Here is a 21,794-nt window from a genome sequence, read left to right as displayed (position 1 = left end):
GGGAAAAGAATAACAAAGGTCTTAATATAACAGTGCACTTGGCTCCATGAATTTAATTGCAATATAGGATATGTATACCGTGTTAGAATGTTGGATTAAATATAACAGGCAATAGGCATTATATTCTTCTCCTCCCCTCTCATTCACTATTAAAATACATATGGGGGAAACATTTACTGGTTCATACTTATGACCGTTGCTGTGTCATGTGATCAACTTTTGCAACTTTCTCACAAGCAAACTCAACGGGGAAGCCAGATTCACTTAACCAGGTTACTAACTTATCAACTGCAGTGAATCACTTAACAACTGTGGCAAGAAAGGTTGTAAAATGGAGCAAAACTCACTTAACACTTAACTCACTTAAATTTAGGAATAGATATTAGACAGATAATGGTTCATATGCCACCTATCCCACATTCTGGTTTTTTGTTTTTTTTTTTTTACTTGGCTTGAAATACATGAAGCTAGCCATAATAACTTGTAATACTATAGGGCAATAAGTGAACTCAGCTTATGTGATATTTTATCAGCTCTAGTATTTTGTTCATGATCTTTTTTTAATCTGTCATAAAATTTTAATTTTTTATTTTTACTAGTTAAGTAAAACAATTATGTTTCTTTTAATGCATTTTAATTATCTTTTTTTAATCATTTTTGTATTATAGGAATGGCAGAACTCAATACAGAAGAATGCAGGCCTAGCTTTCATTGAACTTGTCAATGAAGGAAGGTAACTTCCTAGTTAGCTTAAATGTATCCTTACCTCATCTTAGCTTTAATACTATTGTTTTGTAGTGATTAAGCATACAAATTTGCCTCCTCTGATCACTTACAATTAAGTTTTCAAATGTTTTTATTTAAAAATATGCTACACATTCTTTTGGATAGTTAACTTTGTAGGTCTGATCTAGTTTCTAAATACTCTTCATCGTCAATACTCTGTGGTAATAGTTTAAGATTTAGCTTCTTTTTACTTGTAATCACAGTATGTTTATAGAAGATACATGTTGCTTTAACTCTTCTGGGTTGATTGTAGTAAGTTACAAGGGCTCGGTCATATTTTCTTTGGCTTAAATACAATAGCTTGTCAGCTACTTAACAGAGCCTAATACATAACTCTTGGTGAACTAGAACTTATATTGGATTGATGTATTTTTCCAGATCAGCATTTTTTTAAAAAAATAACCATTTATACATAACTATTTTAAATATAAAAATACATTGTAATTTGCATTATTCCTTAACATATAGTTTCACAAAAGGTCCTGGTTATTTTAAAATAAATGTAAATTCAGTTTTTCAAGTTCATTTTTAGTACAGATGTTTCCAAATAAAGCAACTGTAGGTCATTGCTAAGCATTGCAGATAACATTTATGTGGATATAATTTTATTTCTAAAATAAAAGTTATGGTCTTTGATATCTGAATCTGGAAGCTAACCCCTCTGAAGTGCAAGTCTTTTTCATTCCTAACTTCAGATGTTTGAGATGAAGTAGTCTACACAAATACCATCGGGGAGCTATGCTTCAAAATAATCCGCAGATAGTGAAACTGATGGTCTAGCCAGTTATGTTTTTCTCTGCATTTTCTATTTATGCATGACACTCAAAGACATTAATCCCCATCCAGATTTTATAAATTTTTCCTAAAAGATAAATCAGTATTTTTAAATAATCTAAAAGTGTATATTCAGTAGCAGGATATGTTAAAATAGCAGTGAATTTTAGAGTGCAAAGACTAATGCATATGAGGGTAAAGCCTTTTTCAAAATTTGGATAAAATGCATTGATTTTCAGTTCAAAATTATTTTAAGTGAAATAATAAACTAAACTGAATCAAAATCATACAGAGAGATAACAATACATTTGAAAATAATATAATATAATATAATATGCTATTAAGTTTTTTGTCTATAAAATATATATTTTAGCATTTTTAATATTAGTGTTAAAGGCGTGCTTTATATTTTAATATTTCTGCTTGATATATTTACATCAGGATTTGTTACCACCTTGGCAGAGAATATATATTTGTAAAAATATACAGATTTCAGAAGTAAACAGTAATATATTTAAGAAAAATTATGCTTACATTGTATAGTATAATGCACCCAAATTTAATAGTAGTACTAATTAGCTTTTGAATTCAAATATTTTTGTTGATTCTGAAACCTGTCTTAAATATTGGTAGTAAGAGGGAGCAAAGACAGAGGGAAGAAAAGCAGAAGTGATTTTTAGGCATTATAAGCCATGATTAGTTAAATAATAAATCTACAAATTTCAAAATAATTCACCCTTGTTGCATAATAAAGGTTTGCAAGCCAGGCTTCAATGCATAGATATGGTGAGATAATCAGTCATATTATTTGTATAAAAATGTAGAATAAAAAGAAAAGCTATTATACTGATTATAAAATAATTACAGAGGTTTTATGAGGAAATGTATCTCAATAATTTTTCATTAAAATGATCTGGGATACTTTTCCTCACAAAAACTCTGTAATTATTACTTTTAATTCATTTAATACCACATAAATATATTTGGTTTTGAATATAATATGCAGCTAGTTGAGAACTATGCTGCTATAAACTACAAGTTAATGCCAATGTTCTATGTTCATAATCATAATACTTCAATAACTTCTGATATAAAACCATAGTAAATAACTGAGCAGAACATTAAAAGGAGTAAAGGAATGATAAAGGTAGAAATGATATCAAAAGGAAATGATTTGAAAGAATGGAGAAAGAAATTTAAATAGTGTTTTTTACTTTGAATTAAAAATTTAATCTGTGAAATGGATTTTTAGAATTTCATTTTTTATTTGCCATATGCATTTGTTTATTTGTTTTGATCATATAACTATCTTTGTGGAATTAGATTTCCAATTTCTACTTTCTTTCAAGAATAGCTACATATATTTGGTACTACTTGCAACAAATACATATTCCTTATATACTTATATGATGAAACTCGTTTGTATAATAGTCAGCACTTATGATAATGGAATCTGCATCTTGCTGAAAACAAAACTCTATCTCTTGGAGTTAACAGGAAATTTGTTTTAGATAGTCAATCACAATTATTGCCTCTGTTTATTCCAGTAGCTAAATATTATAAAATGTTTTATTTTATAAATTCACAATTTCTTTGTCCTAAATATTTTGCATTTATAGGTTGCTAAGTCAAACAATGAAGGATCATTTAGTGAGGGTAGCAAATGAAGCAGATTTTATCTTGAGTAGGCAGAGAGCGGAAGATATTCACAGGCATGCTGAATTTGAGGTAAGCCATTTTCTTGGAAAATGCACTAATAATTGATTTAAATGTATTGTAGTTGTAATCTGAGACGTGGGCATTTCATGTCAGAATAAAAATGAAGGAAATTTGGATATAGAGAATTTTTCATTTTTAAAACCATGTTGCTTTGTAAACAGTACTGGCTAATTATGTATGTCTATTTTCTTATTTTTGTTTTTGTCTCTCATTTTATACTAGGTAGCTAGGAAGTATTTTTGGGGGGCAAATACTAGTTAACACTGAATTGTTTTATTCTTAGAATTTTGTTATAGTTGTGGCCAACATGCAATTTTAAATTCTTGGTGTTCAAATATTGCTGTTCATGCTGAGAATCAATATTGTATCTTGAACAGTAATATTTATTTTTCTCTGAAATTATTACAGGTAATAAAAGTTTTTTTTAAAAAAAACTATTTTATATAGAAATATAACTCAGTGAATGCAATGTGACCCTAACTATTATTATAGTTTTCTGTTCATTTAGTACTAGATGATCTTCCCTGAAGTCCTCTCCTAGTCCTCTCTGTTCTTTTAAGGCCAATAGGTATTCATGAAAATATGCTAAATTATCTATATAGAGTTGAACAAATATGCATTGGTTTTCTAAATATTGTTTTTATCTCACCTTTATTATTTTTTATAAATAATTCAAGATATACCTAATACTCCTTCGTCCTCCTATTTACCCCCAATAACAACCTTGTAAGATGAGTTGGCCTGAAAGAGAATCACCGGCCCAAAATCACTCAGCCAGCTTTTATGCCTAAGGCAATCTAAAACTGTGTTATGAAGATGGCTACAGTCATCTAGCGTTTTTATCTTCTGCGAGTGTCAGTGGGGTTTTTAAAGGCCTAGAGATGATTTTGGAAACAGAGGTGTTATTTGAGACTGATACTGGGGTTTAAAATATAATGGGATTTTAATTAAATGTATAATTAATTTAGTTGGTTAATCCAGAAATTAGTTTATAATAGGTGTAATACTGATAAATGTTTCTACTTTATCACAAACATGATCCATGGTTTCTTTAATAATTTTAAAATTGGTACTAGGATGGAGGCAGTGGCAAGCCTTTCTGAAAACTGCAGGGATTAGTTCACAAACTTGTGCTCTATTTCATTACATAAAAATATTAAGTGAACTTTTGCGTTCTACAACTAAGTTGCATGCATGATTGCAATTTACTTAGTTTTGTTTTAGGTAAAGTTAATTAAAGTTACATATATTATTTCTGAAACATTTTTAATATCTCTTTGTATATCATGTTTGCACAAACATAGGTATTATTTCAGAACACAATTTTTAGGACATTGTATTCTGATAGTAGTCTTATGGTGTGCACTTATAAATTATGTTCCTTGAAATGCATTTCTTGATTGATTGTTTGCCTACTGCCTTATTTAGTGACTATTTGCCATTTTGAAAATAATGAAAAAATAATTGTATTGCAAATGGATCTGGCAAACTATAACCTTACCAGTATGATTCTTTCTTACCAGGTTTTCAAGGATACTGCTCTGCTTCTATGACTTATATATTTTTAACCTCCAAACAAGTTTTTATCTCTTTTATAAAGTCATCATTACCATATTGAGCCGAGGTGGTGCAGCAGTTAGAGTGCAGTACTGCAGGCCACTTTAGCTGACTGTGTTCAGCAAGTCAGCGGTTCAAATCTCACCGGCTCAAGGTTGACTCAGCCTTCCATCCTTCCGGGGTAGGTAAAATGAGGACCCAGATTGTTGGGGGCAATGTAAATATATATATACATTGCTTACTGGTGTACACCTCTTAGAGAGTGCTTGCACTTAAAGCGGTATATAAGTCTCATAAATAAATAAATAAATTGAACTTAAAGCCACTAATCTATTTTGATTAAGGTTGGCTTTATATAAAATTATTGTTTAGCAATCTTTCAACCATGTATATAACTTTCCACCTGACCTATGGAACAGCATGGTTCATAGATAAAGAAAATGGAGATAATTTTATATAGTATCTAAATCTTACGTTTTGCCACAATCTACATTTGTATTTAAATGTATATTGCAAAATTGGTGGAGTACAAAACTGTTAAGATTTAAATCATTTGAGCATATTTTGCAATAAAAATTAAACCGAAATTTTTAAAAAATATTTGTTTAAATATAAGGGATATGTTAATAGCAAAAACCAGTTTCACTAATATCTATTATGAAATTAAAACATAAAAATTAACATGATATCAACATAGAACAAAATTAAATATAAATGAAAAGCAAAGGTTATTTATTTATTAATTAGATTTTTATCTCACCTTTATTATTTTAATACATATTTCAAAGTGGCAAATATACATAATGCTCCTTCTTCTTATTTTCCCCTTGACACAACCATTTTTAAAATAATATATTAAAAGTTTGTTTACTTATTTACTTATTTTGCTGTGGACAAGCTTAATGTTCTAAAATCTGTGCTGGCTTCAAGCTAGGCACTATTTAATAAGCTGTCTGACTTAATCTAGAGCTGGTTATCCATTTCTCCAAACATAAATGTTGTCATATATCTACAGTGTCATTTTGGCTTGTGAACTAGTAGGGTAAGTTTTATTTGTTAAATCAAAGTATCATGCATTGGTAGACAGTCCTCTGGAAATGAAATATGCATCTTTTTTAGTTTATTGCCTTAGAATCATTCAACTGGGACAAAGAAGACAGCTTAGACTCTGCTTTTATATCAGTGTATTATGATTGATAAAACTTCATTGATTAAATAGCTCCTTTCTTCCAATTACTAGTTGTATTTTCTTCTTTAACTTTACCCTTTTCACCTAAGAATAGTTAGAAAAAAACAGAATATTTTATTTTGTTACCCCCAACAATTTTTGTATGATATTTATTGTTTTTCTTGGTTTGTTTGCATTGCTTATATGTTTGAAATGTTCACAAGATGTTGTTTGACACTTCTAATGTGAATTTCTCTTAACTCTTTTCTATCTAAGCATGATGGCTCAAGGGTTTAAATGATATCATCTTGAACTTAAACAGAAATCACAAAAATAATCAGTTCTGTTTATCAAAATCTGAAGTAAAAGCTAACGTTTTGTTCATAATTAGGGCTTTTCCTATTTAACTCGTACAATACCCATTAATGTCTAAGGATAAATTTAGTTTCAGGAAGAATGAAATTATTTAAAAAATATGAATGGTGGAACGGAACTGAATCAATTGTGAACATATAAATATAAGTTGCAAATCCAAATGCAGCAGAATTATTGAAATGAGATTACAAAAATATAATTTGCTAATAAAAAACTCCTAATAAGGGTAATATTTTAAAGAACCTATTTCTATGACATGAAGGTAGAATTTATGCCAAGAAACTATGAATAATTAAAGGATTTGCTTTGATAATATTGCCAAATTTCTTGTGAGGAGTCATTCAAAAACTGTTCTCAAATTATTCAGGCATGCATAATACAAATGAATTATACAACATTTTGCCATTAATATACCGTAAATGCCGGCGTATAAGACGACTTCCGCGAGCACTGAAATCGGCGCCAAAGACGGGGGTCGTCTTATACGCCGAGTAGTCTTATACGCCGGAAATACTGGTAGTTTCCGGCGTATAAGACGACGTTATAGGAATGCGGCCCGGCTATAAAGACGGGGGTCGTCTTATACGCTGGGTCGCCTAATACGCCGGCATATACGGTATATTATTATATATAATGATGATGGGGTCAGTCTGACCTCCGGTGAGGTGAGGTGAGGTGGTGGTGCCCATGGCTCTCCTTCTAACAGTGCCCAGAGTGTTAAAAGGCTGTCTGATGATACACTGCCCCTTCGGGGACATGATAGCAGTGTTCCAATATCTCAGGGGCTGCCACAAAGAAGAGGGAGTCAAGCTATTTTCCAAGGCGCTTGAAGGCAGGACAAGAAACAACGGATGGAAACTGATCAAGGAGAGAAGCAACCTAGGACTAAGGAGAAACTTCCTGACAATTAGAACAATTAACCAGTGGAACAATCTGCCTCCAGAAGTGGTAAATGCTCCAACACTGGAAGTTTTTAAGAAGAGACTGGACAGCCATTTGTCTGAAATGGTATAGGGTTTCCTGCCTGTGCAGGGGGTTGGACTAGATGACCTCCAAGGTCCCTTCCAACTTTATTATTATTGTTGTTATTATTATTACTATCATCATCCTCATCCTCATCATTATTAATTTACAGATAGATTCAGATGGGCAGTGTTTCATGGACAAAACATGGAGGGAACTTTTGGGTCAAATGCATCCTCTGCACACTTGTAGGCAAGTGAAGAGCCCTCATCATTTAGTCTAGATGAAAGCCAGAAATTTGGGAAACAAGAAATCAAGATAACACAATGAAAAAAATACAAGAATTTTCCCAAAGTGCAGATATAACAGGGTTGACTTCCAAAATCCAGTTGTTCGACCTTAAGAAATTGTTTATTATTCCCTTATTTCATACTGAGGCTTTACTTTCAATTAGGTTCTTTTGCTATACTTTTTTTGTTATTGCCCTGCACAATAAGAATCTGATTAGTTGTATGTTATCTAGGCAAAATAGAGTCTCACAATTACATTTGATAAATACAGTAAATGTTTGTAAAAGAATCTCATTGGAAAACAAATACAGCTGGAGAGGCATTAACCCATTGCATGCCTTATCTCCAAATAGAAATAAAAGAAAAAGAAAATAGGAGGTTATATTTTTTCTCTAAGAATATATTTAATTGTTGCATAGGTATTTGATTAATAATTATATTGCAGAACTGTAGCCATGGTTGAGAAGTACAAAACACATATGCTTAAGGCTTTTGTCCCCTTTGGTTGAATATTTTAGCACTTATAACTGCCAAGTAGCTTACTACTTTACTGTTCTGACTTTTCATTCCTAAGTGTTTAATCTCTTTCCAGTCCTGGTCACCCACAGAGTTTCATGATTACTGAGCACGAATTCCCTGGTGCAATTCCACTATTCTGCCTGCTTTATTTTGTATTTGCTCTTTGACAAAGATATATATCTCATATACATTAGTTGTGTGACTATAATAATATCATGGATAAAAGAAATAATTTAGCTTACTAAATCCTTGCTCAAAATAGGTATCAAAATTTATTCATTTACTATCAAGTTTCTGCTTGAATATTTTCCATGAAGGCAGCCTACCCCTTTACTAGGTAATTGATTCCACTGTTAGAATATTTTTTATAATATTCAGTCAATTGGTCTTCCTGTAATGTAAACATTATTCTACATCCTGTATTTTGGAAGCAGTAAAGTCACAACCAGTGTAGCATCCATTTAGACCAGTGGTTCTCAACCTGTGGGTCGGGACCCCATTTGGGGTCAAACGACCATTTCACGGGGGGTCGCCAAACAAGGCTGTCCGCCAGTTTTTCCCCCTTTTCTTTGGCCACGTCCCTGGCACCCGGTGATGTATAAGTGGTTGGGGGGTCACCACAACATGGGGAACTGTATTATGGGGTCGCGGCATTAGAAAGGTTGAGAACCACTGCTCTAAAGTATGAAACTTCTGTGAGCCCTGGTTAATTAAAATCACAAATCACATTCAGTTTTAGCAGTGTGGAAAGACTGAACTGAGAACACAGGAAATCTTTTTTCAAATAGATTTTTATGATGCCCAATAATGATGCCCAATAGAATTTGTTATTAAGGGCCTATGACAAGGATTTCAAATAAATCTGTTAAATTGAAGCAATGGTGAACTTTCAATTAACTGACATGTATTTCCTAATGTCCACTTTTCCAATACATCCGTTTAAGAACCACTGCTACAGAAGTAGTCCCTAGAGTGAACCTTAAGTAGGAAGAGAAGTAATGTGAGATTGATTAAATGATAACATGGTTGCAAAAAGGAATAGCTATATTAGATCAGGCCAGCATCCATCTTAATTCAGCATTTTGTTGCTCACAATAATCTGCCAGATGCTTCTGGTCTGTTTTTAAGCTGAGACCCAGTATGATTAGTGGTCAACATGTTGGACTAGTATTGAGGACATCCAATTCTAGCCCACCTTTAACTATAGAAATTTAGTGGGTGCTTTGGTGACCAGTCACTCACTCTCAGTCCAATCAGTCCAACAGGTGTTGGGAAAAATAGTATGTGCTACCTTAAGATCCATATAAAATACAGGATATAAATCTAACATACAAATAAATATATAAATCTTTCCCTCTTCTCCCATTCCCCATTCAGAGATAACATTACATCTTGACCTTCATAGGCCTTTTCTCCATAAATATATGCAAACCTCTTAAAATCATTAGTTAGTGGCAAAGCAACCTTGGGGTAATAGTTCTACTGATTATTAATCATTACATGAAGTAGCATCTTTTATCTGTTCTTCCCTTTCAGTCCTCTTCATATGATGTCCCTTCTCTTTCTATATTTTATGATGATTCTATATGCTTCTTCGTATTCACCTCATGCTTCTAGCTTTTCTTTTTTCATGAGGAAGATAACTCTAAATTTTCATGGGTGGTTGTTGTCTTCTGCACTTTTATTATCTGTTGTAATCAGAATTGCATGAGGGAGAACACGTGAATGCAGACCTGTATACTGTAAGATTTTTTTCAGTTGAATTTTTTTTCCACCACATAATCTGCTTTTATCACCATGATAGTTTTTATTAAGGAAAAACATTTTTTAATTTTTTTAAAGTCTCAGTTTAAAATATAAATGGAAAACACACAAACTACACCCATATGTATGTAAAAGGAATATCAGTAGTGATAGTGGCTTCTTATATATACAAATTTTAACAGGTTAATATATCCAGTATTCTTCAGTGAATGAAAAAGAAATCCTGACATCTGAAGAAAAACATATATAGACATAGTTACAAGGTTTTCAGTTATTTTTAAACTAAATGTGAAATAACAACTATACTGTTAATAGTTATTTTACTGTTAATAAATTATATTAAGTGAAACTGAATGAGCACTTGAATTTAGAAAAATCTGCAAATTTCTATTATGAAATCAAATTTCTTTAGTTGTTAACAGCAAAGTAGCTGGTTAAATATTCAGTCAATATTTATATTGCTGAAATTAGCAGTAATATAAATGTCTTTAGATACTTGTATCAGGTCATGAAGAAGTGAATTATTGAAAAGATAAAAATAAATTTGTTTGCTTTCTGTCAGGGTTCATATTCACAGCCAACCTTGATAGAAGACCAGAATGATTTAGACAGGTTTGCTTTAGAGATTCATAACATATGCTTGCTGGATAGAATTGAGTTATCTGTGCTCTGGAGAGTAAGTTATTGTAGCAGGAGCTGACAGAGATGAAGATAACTGAGGGAAATTCAATTACCTTTTAGTGTTTTCCTTCTAATAGGATTCTTAATGTGAAAGAGATCCTTAGATGATGCGCCTTTATTGCTTGGCAAGATCTACTTTGATACGTACCTTCAGAATAAAGTGAACTCTCCTGTCTAGACCTTCATTTGAATGAATCATGTGACTGCTTCTTAAATGATGTGTAAAATTTCAAGGATCAATAAAATATTAGTAATAGTAGACCATGCTCTTCTATTATTAATAATTATTATTTTAATGCTGTTACTCAAGCAAGCCATTGTGATGATATTTCTTGTACTGATCTGTGAATTTGAAATGTATCATGTGCAGTTTGTCTAGGTTTATTGTAAAACAAATACAGCTCTTCTGAACAAAATGTTTTCATCATTAAGTTAATTTTAAAATGCTTTATAATTGTTTTCTATAAATTAAAACATTGAAGCAGGAGGACTTAGTTCTACATAGTTACAAAAAACAAATGAACCTGGTGGTAAAGGATTGAAGGGTATAGGTACTTTTGCCTTTGATATGATCTCTGGTTTATTTTTATGGTAATACCAACTTGAAGTATAATAATTACATAGAGTTAGGTCTCTTTCTCCCTCTTTCTTTCTATCTCTCTTTTTTTTTAAAAAAAAGACACAGTTTTATTAATGTCCTTTATTTTTAAATTAGCCTAATTCTACAGTATCCTGATATCCATAACAGATCATCTCTAGTGTTACATTAAACCAAACTACTTTCACATAAGAGAATTACACAGGCATTCTGCATTTTTAATAGGATTGTGTAAACAAGGAGTCCAGGATTATCATGGCTTTATATAAAATACAGGCACAGGCAGTCTTAATTTACAAAACAATTGTTTTACAACTGTTTGGAGTTACAACAGCCTTGGAACTGTGCAGGCTCTCTCATCTTTACAACTTTAGCATCCTGTGATCATGTGAACAATATTTGTGATGATGTTTTTTGCTGGTTTCCCTCCCTTTTCACTGAAAGAATAGGTTCACTTAACAACCACCATGACAAATGTGAAAAAAACAGAACTGGTACAATACTTGACTTACTTATCTGTATTCCTGACTATGACCACAATTGGAAACAGAATCTAGTTTGTTGAACAAATCACTCAGTAACCACAACCCTATCACACCAATTGTAGTCATTTAGTAATCTACTGGGTAGTTAAATGGATAGAGCAAAAGAGTTGTCTGATGAAAGATTTCAAATCATCAGGCAGACAGCTCTTTGAGAACAAAATGGCTGCCTGCCAGATGTTTTCAGCCCCATGCAGGGTGAATGCCTACAGTTGGCAACTCTTTTAGAGTGAAGGGGTTGTCTGCCAGAGTGATTCAGTTCTGTGTGAGGATGAAACCCTCTTACAAGCAGCCCTTTCATTCTCAAAAGAGCTGCCTGCCAGGAAAGATTCAGCTCCATAGGGAACTGAAATCCTCTGACAGTTTCCAGAGAGAGTCCTCTTAGCAGGCAGCAGTAGCAGCTTGCAATTTTGCCTCCCAGCTTCTCCATTCACTCTTTTTGGAAGCAGGCTGAGAACATTGCAAATGGCAATAATATCATTGTGGGGTGCTTGACAACCAGCTATAAGTATGAATGGATTGCCAAGCACCCAGGTCATAATCACTTGACTGGGGAGGGTTTTATGACATTTTGCAACAGCCAGATGTACCTTTTGTGGAGCCATCATAATTCCAGGCTATTGTTAAAGGAATAATCGCACATCAAGGACTACCTGTATATTGTTGTTTAATGTTATTGATCTTTCAAGATTAAAATATATTAAAGTATATTTTGCAATTTTTTAGTATAGAATATAAGAGCATGGTGGCTCTGTGGTTAGGATGCTGGGTTGGAGATTAGCAAGCCCGCGTTCAAGACTTAAGTGCTGCCATGGGCAGGGGTGAGCTCTCATCCTTCGCTCCAGCTCCTGCTGGGAACATGAAAGGAGCCCCCAACCCGGCATCCCCGGGCAACAGTGATGCCACCAGCTAATCCTTTTAATCTAGAAGTGCCTCAGTGCTTCTGTCACGAATGCAAAAAATATAGAATATGTTTTGCTTTATATAAATCAGTTTTCACTCTTTAAAGATTCTTTGTTGTATTTCATGGTGTATGTACAAATGGAAACAACCTCAGAAAAGAGCAGAGAAAATATATATTTAGTTTCAGTTACCCTGGACTTACTTAATACTATATGGCAACAGATAGTTAATATGAATATTCTAAATTTAATTATCACAGTCTGGTTTTATAACTAATTTAATTTTTTGTTCCAGATATTCTCTGTATATTTGAAAATAGATGCATGAATCAACAAATGCACACACACACACATACATACATACATATATACATACATACACAAACACAATTAACTTTTAAAGCTGATTTCTAATGCCATATTGTTTTGTACAAAGATATTCCTTGATTTCATTAAAATTAAATATATTAAAAATAGGTATATCACATTAAATATTCTGTTGTATAATTTAGGAGGTGCTTTCCTTTTATGGAACTTTGAACAAAGTACACTTTAAACTGATTTGCAGAACAGTATATTCTTCTCATTTCTAAGAGGGAAGTGAAAAGTCCCCATGTTGTTCATTTCTACCTCTTTTCTTGCCTTTTTGATGAAAATGGCATCATCTCACTGAGACTAATCAAAGGCATCTCTTCATATTTATCTGTTGATATAAGAGAATCTAGTACCCGGGTCCAACTTCATGTATATGTAGCTAGGATGATGGGAGTGAAGAATTCTGGAAATCTAATATGTGAAGGGAGAAGGGAGATAAATTAAAATTGAACTCTTGTGAGCTGACCTGAATTCTACTTTATACATGGAAGATATTTGAATAATTCTTTTGGCTACATAAGGACATTCTTTTACGTTCCATTTCCATTTTCAGATCCACAAATCCACAGCAAACCAATTCTGTTTTAACAAATATGTTTATATATGGGAAGTGTTATGAACTTATTTTAATAACATAACCTTCATGTTACACAATAAAAGCAGTTCTTCACTCTAGTACTTCACATTACCTTTCTAAAAAAGAACTTTCTCAGCATTAAATTGTACGTTGACCTATAAACCTAGCTTTCTGTTCTTGGTACTTCTGTTTCATTTTCAAAATACTCTTTTTCAAACATGTTTTAATATTTCTAATGCCTGAGATATTGAGGAAATTGTAACGCAATGAAACTGCAGCATTCCTTTTTGTAATAAATAGGTTAAAAGACAGCTAATTTATATGCAGATTTTAAATCTCCTGATCTGTAAAAGCTGGATAAATGATGAGGGGGGTGGAGGCTGCAGGTTGCAGAGATGAAAAGCCAATACGTTGTATCCAGTCCATTAAAACAAGAAGAAATAGAAAAGATACCTTGATAAGTGTTCTGCCTGTGTTAACCTTGATGGCTATTATCGGGGGAGGGGAATGGGCCTGCTGCTATATCTATTTCATTGGCTTGGGCTTTCTCATGCTGAAAGAAATCAATACTTTGAGTCGTTAGATGACAGAAGCATCACTTCAGAATTGAAGGTAGCTGTCAGACATTGTCATTGGTTGACTTTTGTTTGCTATTGAGGTTTTAAGCTTTCATTTTTCTAAGTCTTATTCAGGAGCTTTGGAAGATTTCCCTCGGTGGCATTTTTAGTCCATACTGTAAACTGAAGGTTAAAAGTCAAGTGCAAAAAAAGAGGTCTTAAAGAACAACACAGGAGCTTTTCCTGTTGTCAAAATATATGATGTTGACGAGAATTTGCATTTGCAGGTGCTTGTGTATTTGATTGGATTTCTCTGTTTTCTTACAGATTCTAGGTAAAATGTATTTTACAAAATTACAAAATTAGAATCAATATAAATTCATATATTTGGAAAAGACTATTGAATAGAATATAAAAATAGATAAATAACTGTACATTTTAATATATACAAGGAAGATACAGGCTTTCAATTTATATTAAGTCTATTTTCTGTAGGGTAGAAGAATCTGTGATCTGCACAGAAATAAAGGGACAAAATTTTATTTTTTTACCCCATGCAACTTGTCTGTCATATGGATTGCTTCATTACTTAACACACTTATGCTAATAAATCTGCTTTTAATTTATAAGGATATTTTAAGCCAATTATACTGAGTAGATTTCTATAAACTTCTATAATGTATACAGTTAAACCATTTGTTTAATGACCATTTGAAGTTACAACAGAACTGAAAAAAATGACAGTTTTTCATACTTATAACTGTTGCAGCATCTCCATGTGATCAAAATTTGGGCACTTGGTAACTGGCATGTATTTATGATAATTGCACTCTCTGGGATCCCATGATCACTATTTGTAACCTTCCCCACCAGCTTCTGACAAGCAAAGTCAATGGGAGAAGCCAGATTCACTTAATAACCACATGATTTGCTTAACAACTGCAGTTATTTACCTAACAACTTTGGTAAAAAAGGTATAAAATGAGGCATGAATCACTTAACAACTGCCTCAGTTAGCAACAGAAACTTTGGGCTAAATTTAATAGAAAATGTTTTTCCTCATGTATAGTAATGACAAAAGAGAAAGATATTTACTGCAAGTATAAAATTATCACTTCATTTGTATTACTTTGTAACAATACCAGTACAATACCAGTTCGGCACATTTTTGCCAGTATGCCATAAGTACACCCCAAGCCCAATGTTAACCCAGCTGGAGTCTTCAATCTAAAGAATACCTTGCAAGTGAACATATTATAGCACATACACTATCAGTTAGGAGGTAAGTGCATCATTGTGATGCACTCATTATTTTTCCCCAATTAAAATCATCCATTGTACAAAATTACATGAAGAAAGTACAATGAGAACAAACAAATGTATTTTAGCAGAAATATATGCACTTATAAGAACCAGGTGGTTCGGGTGGTTATTGAACTATTCAGGTGGTTCTTGAACTAAATTTTTATCCAGACAACAGAAATTCTTTAAAACAGTAGATGACACTATATGATAGCACAGGTGATACAAACAAAAAAGAAACTACATGATTAAAAAATAATTGCTTAGTTTTTAATAAGAAAGATTTGCACAGTCTGGCTGTTGCACATGATTTTGGTTATTTTTAAATTTTACTTTGGGTGTCAGGCCTTTTGAGTGTCTTGGAAAATTTATTTTGGATTCTAGGTAGGCTGTAGTTATACTTTATTTTATTACAAAGTATTATTTTAAACATTTTATTGAGCAAAGTGATAGAAATCCATCTTCTGTTGATCTCAAGAGGAAGATTTTGACTTGAAATGTAAAAGCAATATAGTAAAAATCATGAATTAGTGGAAAGAAATGAAAGAAGAAAATGGGTATGCTGTGGTTTTTGTGAGAAAGAGAAAGGGAAAAAATATCATAAATATGAATGGAGGTAATCTGTTTAAATCAGTGGTTCTCAACCTTTTTAATGCCGCGACCCTCAACCGGTCGTAAGTTGAGGACTACTCAACCGGTCGTAAGTCAAGGACTACTCAACTGGTGCAGCACCGTTTGCAGAATGGGACTTTTGGTGGGCTCAGCAGGGCAGAGACAGCCTGGACAATTCCTATTGGCTTTTGAAAGCCAATAGAATTAGACTCTATTCAAGAGAGTCTATTCTATTGGCTTTCAAAAGCCAATAGAATAAAAGGGAGTAGCACAGCTAAGGAAAAGGGGGGAAAAAATGGCGGACTGAGTTGTTTGGCGACCCCCGTGAAATGGTCGTTCGACCCCAAATGGGGTCCCGACCCACAGGTTGAGAACCACTGGTTTAAATAGATTCAATAATTAAAAGGGCTAATCTGTGACGGAGCATATGAATTAGTGTCATCTAGATATTTATAAATATATACAGAATATGAATTTATTTATTTATAAAATGTACATGTATCTCCTATCACTATTCATGTATCTCTGGGCAGCTTATAATGCAATAAAAACATAAAGATAAAAACATTACAATTAACAAGAATTAGATAAAACTAAGAACCAAATGCACAGTGATAACAGAGGTGGGATTGCTGTTGCTTCTCTATTATTCCACCAACCACCTTCAATGTAACATATCCCCTTTAAGGCCTGAAGCCAACCAGCAGAGTCAATTTTGGGAGTCCTCCCAGAGGGCAAAGACTATGGGGACAAATTATTATTTATACGCCATTGAATGAAACTAATGACAGAAACAGAAACAAGTTATGGGAGAAACTGTGCAAATGAGCAGTGACAATTTATTACTGTCATATAATATCAATATTTCTGGAGCTACACTGGTTGCTGGTTTGGATGCAATTGAAAGGGCTAGCTATAGTCTACAAGTTATAACCTATAAGGTCTTATACCAGTTGAGTTTGGAATCTTTGGAACTCTCTAGTCCAAATAGAATCTTCCTGACCAAGACCTTGAGATGTATTGTGTGCTGAAATCTCCGTGGGATGTAGTGGGAAGGAACTGGGAGGCTAGTGCTCTTATGAGTTGGAAGAGCAGCAGGTGTGGTGTTGATAAAGGTCTTACAATATCCAGAAGGACACTGTGAAGATGATTTTTGGAAATGAAGATGAAGGCTGGCTGCTAAAATGACTAAGACAAATTCAGACAATTCCTAATGCTTGCTGGAGATGGAGTGTTGGTTTTAATATAGATAATGAGGACAGGGGGTAGTGGTCCTAGAATTGGGACAAAATTTGTACTGCTGAAGATTCATTAACTCATGAGTACTCACAATTCCATGAAACATTTGAGGTTGCGATCAAGAGATGATTCCCCAAGAAGGAAAAGCATGATTGATATCACTGACCAACATAGTTTGCACAGAGGAGATATATCAAAAGATAGAAGAAAGATTTATCTGTCTACCAATAGCTGAATGAAGGCCAACTGTCAGTTCATCTGAGTGACAGAGGAAGGAAAATGGCCCATAATTCTGCAATTTCTTTTTTAGCTCTCAATAGGAATAGTTCTAGTATTTAGCAACAAAAAGTGGTACATACATGCTAAGAACATAAATATGCTAATATACGCATGTTTAGAAGAGCTTTGAGCTGAACATTTTGCAGGTAGTCCTCAACATACAACCACATTTGAACCCAAAATTTATGTTCTTAAGTGAGACATTTGTTAAGTGAGTTTTGCCCCATTTTGTGACTTTACTTGATGCAGTTGTTAAGTGAATCATTGCAGTTGTTAAGTTCATTTGTTGTTAAGTGAATTTGGCTTCCCCTTTGGCTTTGCTTGTCAGAAGGTTGCAAAAGGTGATCACATGAGCCTGGTACACTGCAACCATCATATGAACCAGCTGCCAAGCATCCACATTTTGATCACGTGACCATGGGTATACTGCAATGGTTGTAAGTGTGAAAAAAGATCATAAGTCACGTTTTCCAGTGCCGTTGTAACTTTGAACAGTCACTAAATGAACTGTTGTATGACAAGGACTATCTGTAGAATAGGAAAAAATCTTGTTTCCTGTATCTTTACAGTAACTTTTTCCTTTGGGAACAAAAAGAACTGTTCTCTGAAAGATGAGGCAAGTAGAGGTTTGTAATTCATTTGCTGGGGATTAGGCAACTAAAACTACAGGTAGTCCCTCAACAATTGAGCCCAAAATTTCTGCTGCTAAGTGAATTTTGCCCCAATTTATGACCTTTCTTGTCACAGTTGTTAAGTGAATCACTGCAGTTTGAATGGTCACTAAATGAACTGTTGTAAGTTAAGGACGCTGTACTTTTTCACTGTCTTAAATAAAATAAGGGGAAAATTAGAATATTATGTGGTCTTGCATTTTTCAATTAAGTCCTCAAATATATGCCATGACAGTCCACTTGACCTCTAATGTATTTACTGATTAAGTATGTAAAGAATCTTGTAGGTCATGCATTCTGTGTACTTTTGTGTGCATATGTACTCAATATAGAGACAAAAACCTGTCTTGTAAAATCACTACATTAATTAATATGAACTGTGCTAGTTTAAAAGTTATTGATTATTTCAATTTCAATTTTGTTTATTTTCCCAGTTGCTATTATTCAACATTCTAGATATAAAAGTGTTATTTTAAATATATAAATATGGTATCAAACTTCTCTACAATTTATGCCTGTTCCCTTTATGTTATGTATTCTGATTCAAATTGTAGCTTTTAAGTTATAATTTGTTTTGGTAGGAGGACCTTTGCACAATTACATAATATAGCCTAGTTATGTCCTTTTCTAGATTAGGAAGCCTTATTCAGTCTCTTATGCTTGAATACCATCTGATACAGCATGCAATTATGGACACACCAAGGTTTACACATGTAATGCTACTATTAAGAGAGTTGCACTGCCTACTAGGTGCAGTTGATGCTGCTGTTGGCCACCTTTAATCTATAATAGCTCTGTATAATGGGTAAAATATAGTATTTTCTTTATTTTATAATACCATATTCAATATTCTAAGCAAAAAAAAAGCTTATCTGCAAAGTTTAAAGCACTGTTTAAAATTAGAAAACTAATTTTATATAATATATATATATATATATATATTCAATAATGATGGTGAAAATGCGACTCCCGGGCATAATTATAAATGGAATGAATAAAGCGCGTTCACCAGGAGAGTTTAAAGTTAAAATACTTCAATTAAAGTATTTTACTATATTAAAAGGTTGCCAAGCTTTCGTTGGGAAAACTCCCCAACATCTTCAGGGCTGAGAGACCGTTTTTAACAAGGTGATTCAAACGGGTTCCATAGACGTCTGCACGTGGTTCCTAGACTGTGCTAGCATTCCCTGCTGAACAGCTGATAGGTGGGAGGGGGAATTGGAGTAAAGATTTCTTCTGTCGTTCTCTCGAGCACTTTTGTTCACATTCATAAGGCGGGGCTTCATCTTTCCTCTGCTGCGTGCTCCCATATTGTTGGAGAAAACAACAATAATGACATTGGAGCGCTTAAGAAATTTGAGGATAGAACCACTAAATTTAGCACTACCCATAATAATAATAAAGGTGGATATCCCATACAGAGAGGGGAGAAAAAACATGTGATGACGACCCGTTCGCTTGATAAAAGGGAAAGTAACATGAGCGGGGAATCTGCCCAAATACCAACAGACTTTTGCTCACAGAAATGGGGGGGATTTAACTTGAATATTGACCTACGAGGGAAGATGAGCATGGGGGACACCATGATGGAGGAGGATGATTCAAACATTGAAAAATACCACATCCAGTTGATGCTTGTACATGCGAGCGAAGATAAATATGGGAGCACGCAGCAGAGGAAAGATGTTAAATTGCAGCCGATGAAGCCCCGCCTCCATGGTAGGATACACAATGACATCAAACTAAACCCCCCCACTGCAACGAGAGCCAATACTGCCGGGAGAGGGCGGAACATAACTTTAACAATACCCCCTGAGGTCGACGGAAATGTGAACAAAAGTGCTCGAGAGAACGACAGAAGAAATCTTTACTCCGATTCCCCCTCCCACCTATCAGCTGTTCAGCAGGGAATGCTAGCACAGTCTAGGAACCACGTGCAGACGTCTATGGAACCCGTTTGAATCACCTTGTTAGAAACGGTCTCTCAGCCCTGAAGATGTTGGGGAGTTTTCCCAACGAAAGCTTGGCAACCTTTTAATATAGTAAAATACTTTAATTGAAGTATTTTAACTTTAAACTCTCCTGGTGAACGCGCTTTATTCATTCCATTTATAATTATGCCCGGGAGTCGCATTTTCACCATCATTATATATATATATATATATATATATATATATGTGTGTGTGTGTGTGTGTGTGTGTGTGTGTGTGTGTGTGTGTGTTTTCTGAGGTTTTCGCGGGTGTTTGCATGTAGGTCTTTGGTTGTTCGGGTTTTCTCCTGCGTAAAATTGGAAGTGTCTTGGCGACGTTTCGACGAAGTCCCATTCGTCATCTTCAGGCTGGTGTTTTCAGCTTCGTGCTTCAAGCAGCAATGTGTGATCTTAGCTGTTTCTTCCTTTTAACTGCCAGCGGGGATATGAACTGATTGGGTGGGAGCTTGGCTATGTTCTGATTGGGTGGAGGTGTGTTCTGATTGGTTAGGGGCGTGGCTGTGCTCTGATTGGCTGGGGGTTGGCTGTGCTCTGATTGGCTGGGGGGTTGGCTGTGCTCTGATTGGCTGGGGGAGTGTTCTGTTTGGTTGTGCTCAGGTTAGTCTGAGTTGCAGGGGGGTTTAAGATTTTGGGCTGCCTTGCTATTTTTTGGCTTCGCGTTCGTGGTCGTGCCTCATCTTCATGGAGGGTGTCAGTTTGCTTCATGTATGGATTGGAGGGGTTTAAAGTGGCTAATGATGCAGCTGTGGTCTGGCTTCTGGTTTGTGGTCGTGCCTCATCATCGGTGTGGCTTTGGGTTTGCTTTTTGCGTGGATGTGTGGTGATGACATCCTGTGTGGTTTTTGTGGGTGTGGGTCTGGTATCATTTTTTGTGTTAGGGAGTCGTTTGTCAATAAGGGCGGGTTTCCAAATGGCTGGTAGGCGGGAGGTATCATCTCTCTTGTTCATGCTGTATGGACGTTTTTTATATATATATTATATATATATATATATATATATATATATATATATATATATATATATATATATATATATATATAAAAAGTTTAAAGCACTGTATTGCACTACCACAAATAAGTTAGACAAACAGGTGGGATCCAATGATTATTTTAATAAAACAGATTCTATTTACGTGAAAAAAAATCACATTTTATAGTTTTAATTGGATATACCCTTAAAGGGCAAATTGCATGTTTCCCCCAGTGGACCATGTTTTATGAGGATGATAATGTTCTGCTCAGCTGTTGTTTGCAGTTTCTGGTGTATTATTAAATTGTTTTCTCATGTGTTCACTTTTTATTCATTGCAGAAATTTTAAGTCAAAAGTATATAAGCAGTTTCATTCTTGACAAAAGAAAAATTCTAAAAATACAATGCATTTAAAGTATTTGTTTTTTTCTTTTTTTTTTGTCCCATCACATTTTAGTCATTGTGTGCCCAGTATTCTGCAGAAAAACGTGAAGATGAAAAGATGTGTGATCATTTGATAAGGGCAGCCAAATATCGTGATCATGTGACAGCAACTCAACTGATACAGAAAATCATCAATATACT

The 21,794-nt window shown here is 34.0% G+C and overlaps 1 protein-coding gene across 5 annotated transcripts in view; it reads left to right on the top strand.

Annotated features, from left to right (window-relative positions):
* The window catches only part of LRBA (LPS responsive beige-like anchor protein), a 369,611-nt gene that overhangs the window by 124,283 nt on the left and 223,534 nt on the right, over positions 1 to 21,794 (top strand). For all 5 annotated transcript variants that reach the window (XM_039346412.1, XM_039346410.1, XM_039346414.1 and 2 more), the window contains 3 exons: positions 669 to 733; positions 3,180 to 3,288; positions 21,667 to 21,794. The exon at positions 21,667 to 21,794 is cut by the window's right edge and continues 39 nt beyond it. In XM_039346412.1, the coding sequence (XP_039202346.1) occupies positions 669 to 733; positions 3,180 to 3,288; positions 21,667 to 21,794 (302 nt within the window). The remainder of the gene's footprint in view (positions 1 to 668; positions 734 to 3,179; positions 3,289 to 21,666) is intronic.

This window comes from Crotalus tigris, unplaced genomic scaffold, assembly GCF_016545835.1.
Source record: "Crotalus tigris isolate CLP2741 ecotype Arizona unplaced genomic scaffold, ASM1654583v1 scf7180000017994.786943, whole genome shotgun sequence".
In the NCBI taxonomy this organism is placed as follows: Eukaryota; Metazoa; Chordata; class Lepidosauria; order Squamata; family Viperidae; genus Crotalus; species Crotalus tigris.
This window is presented reverse-complemented; position numbering and strand designations above follow the sequence as displayed.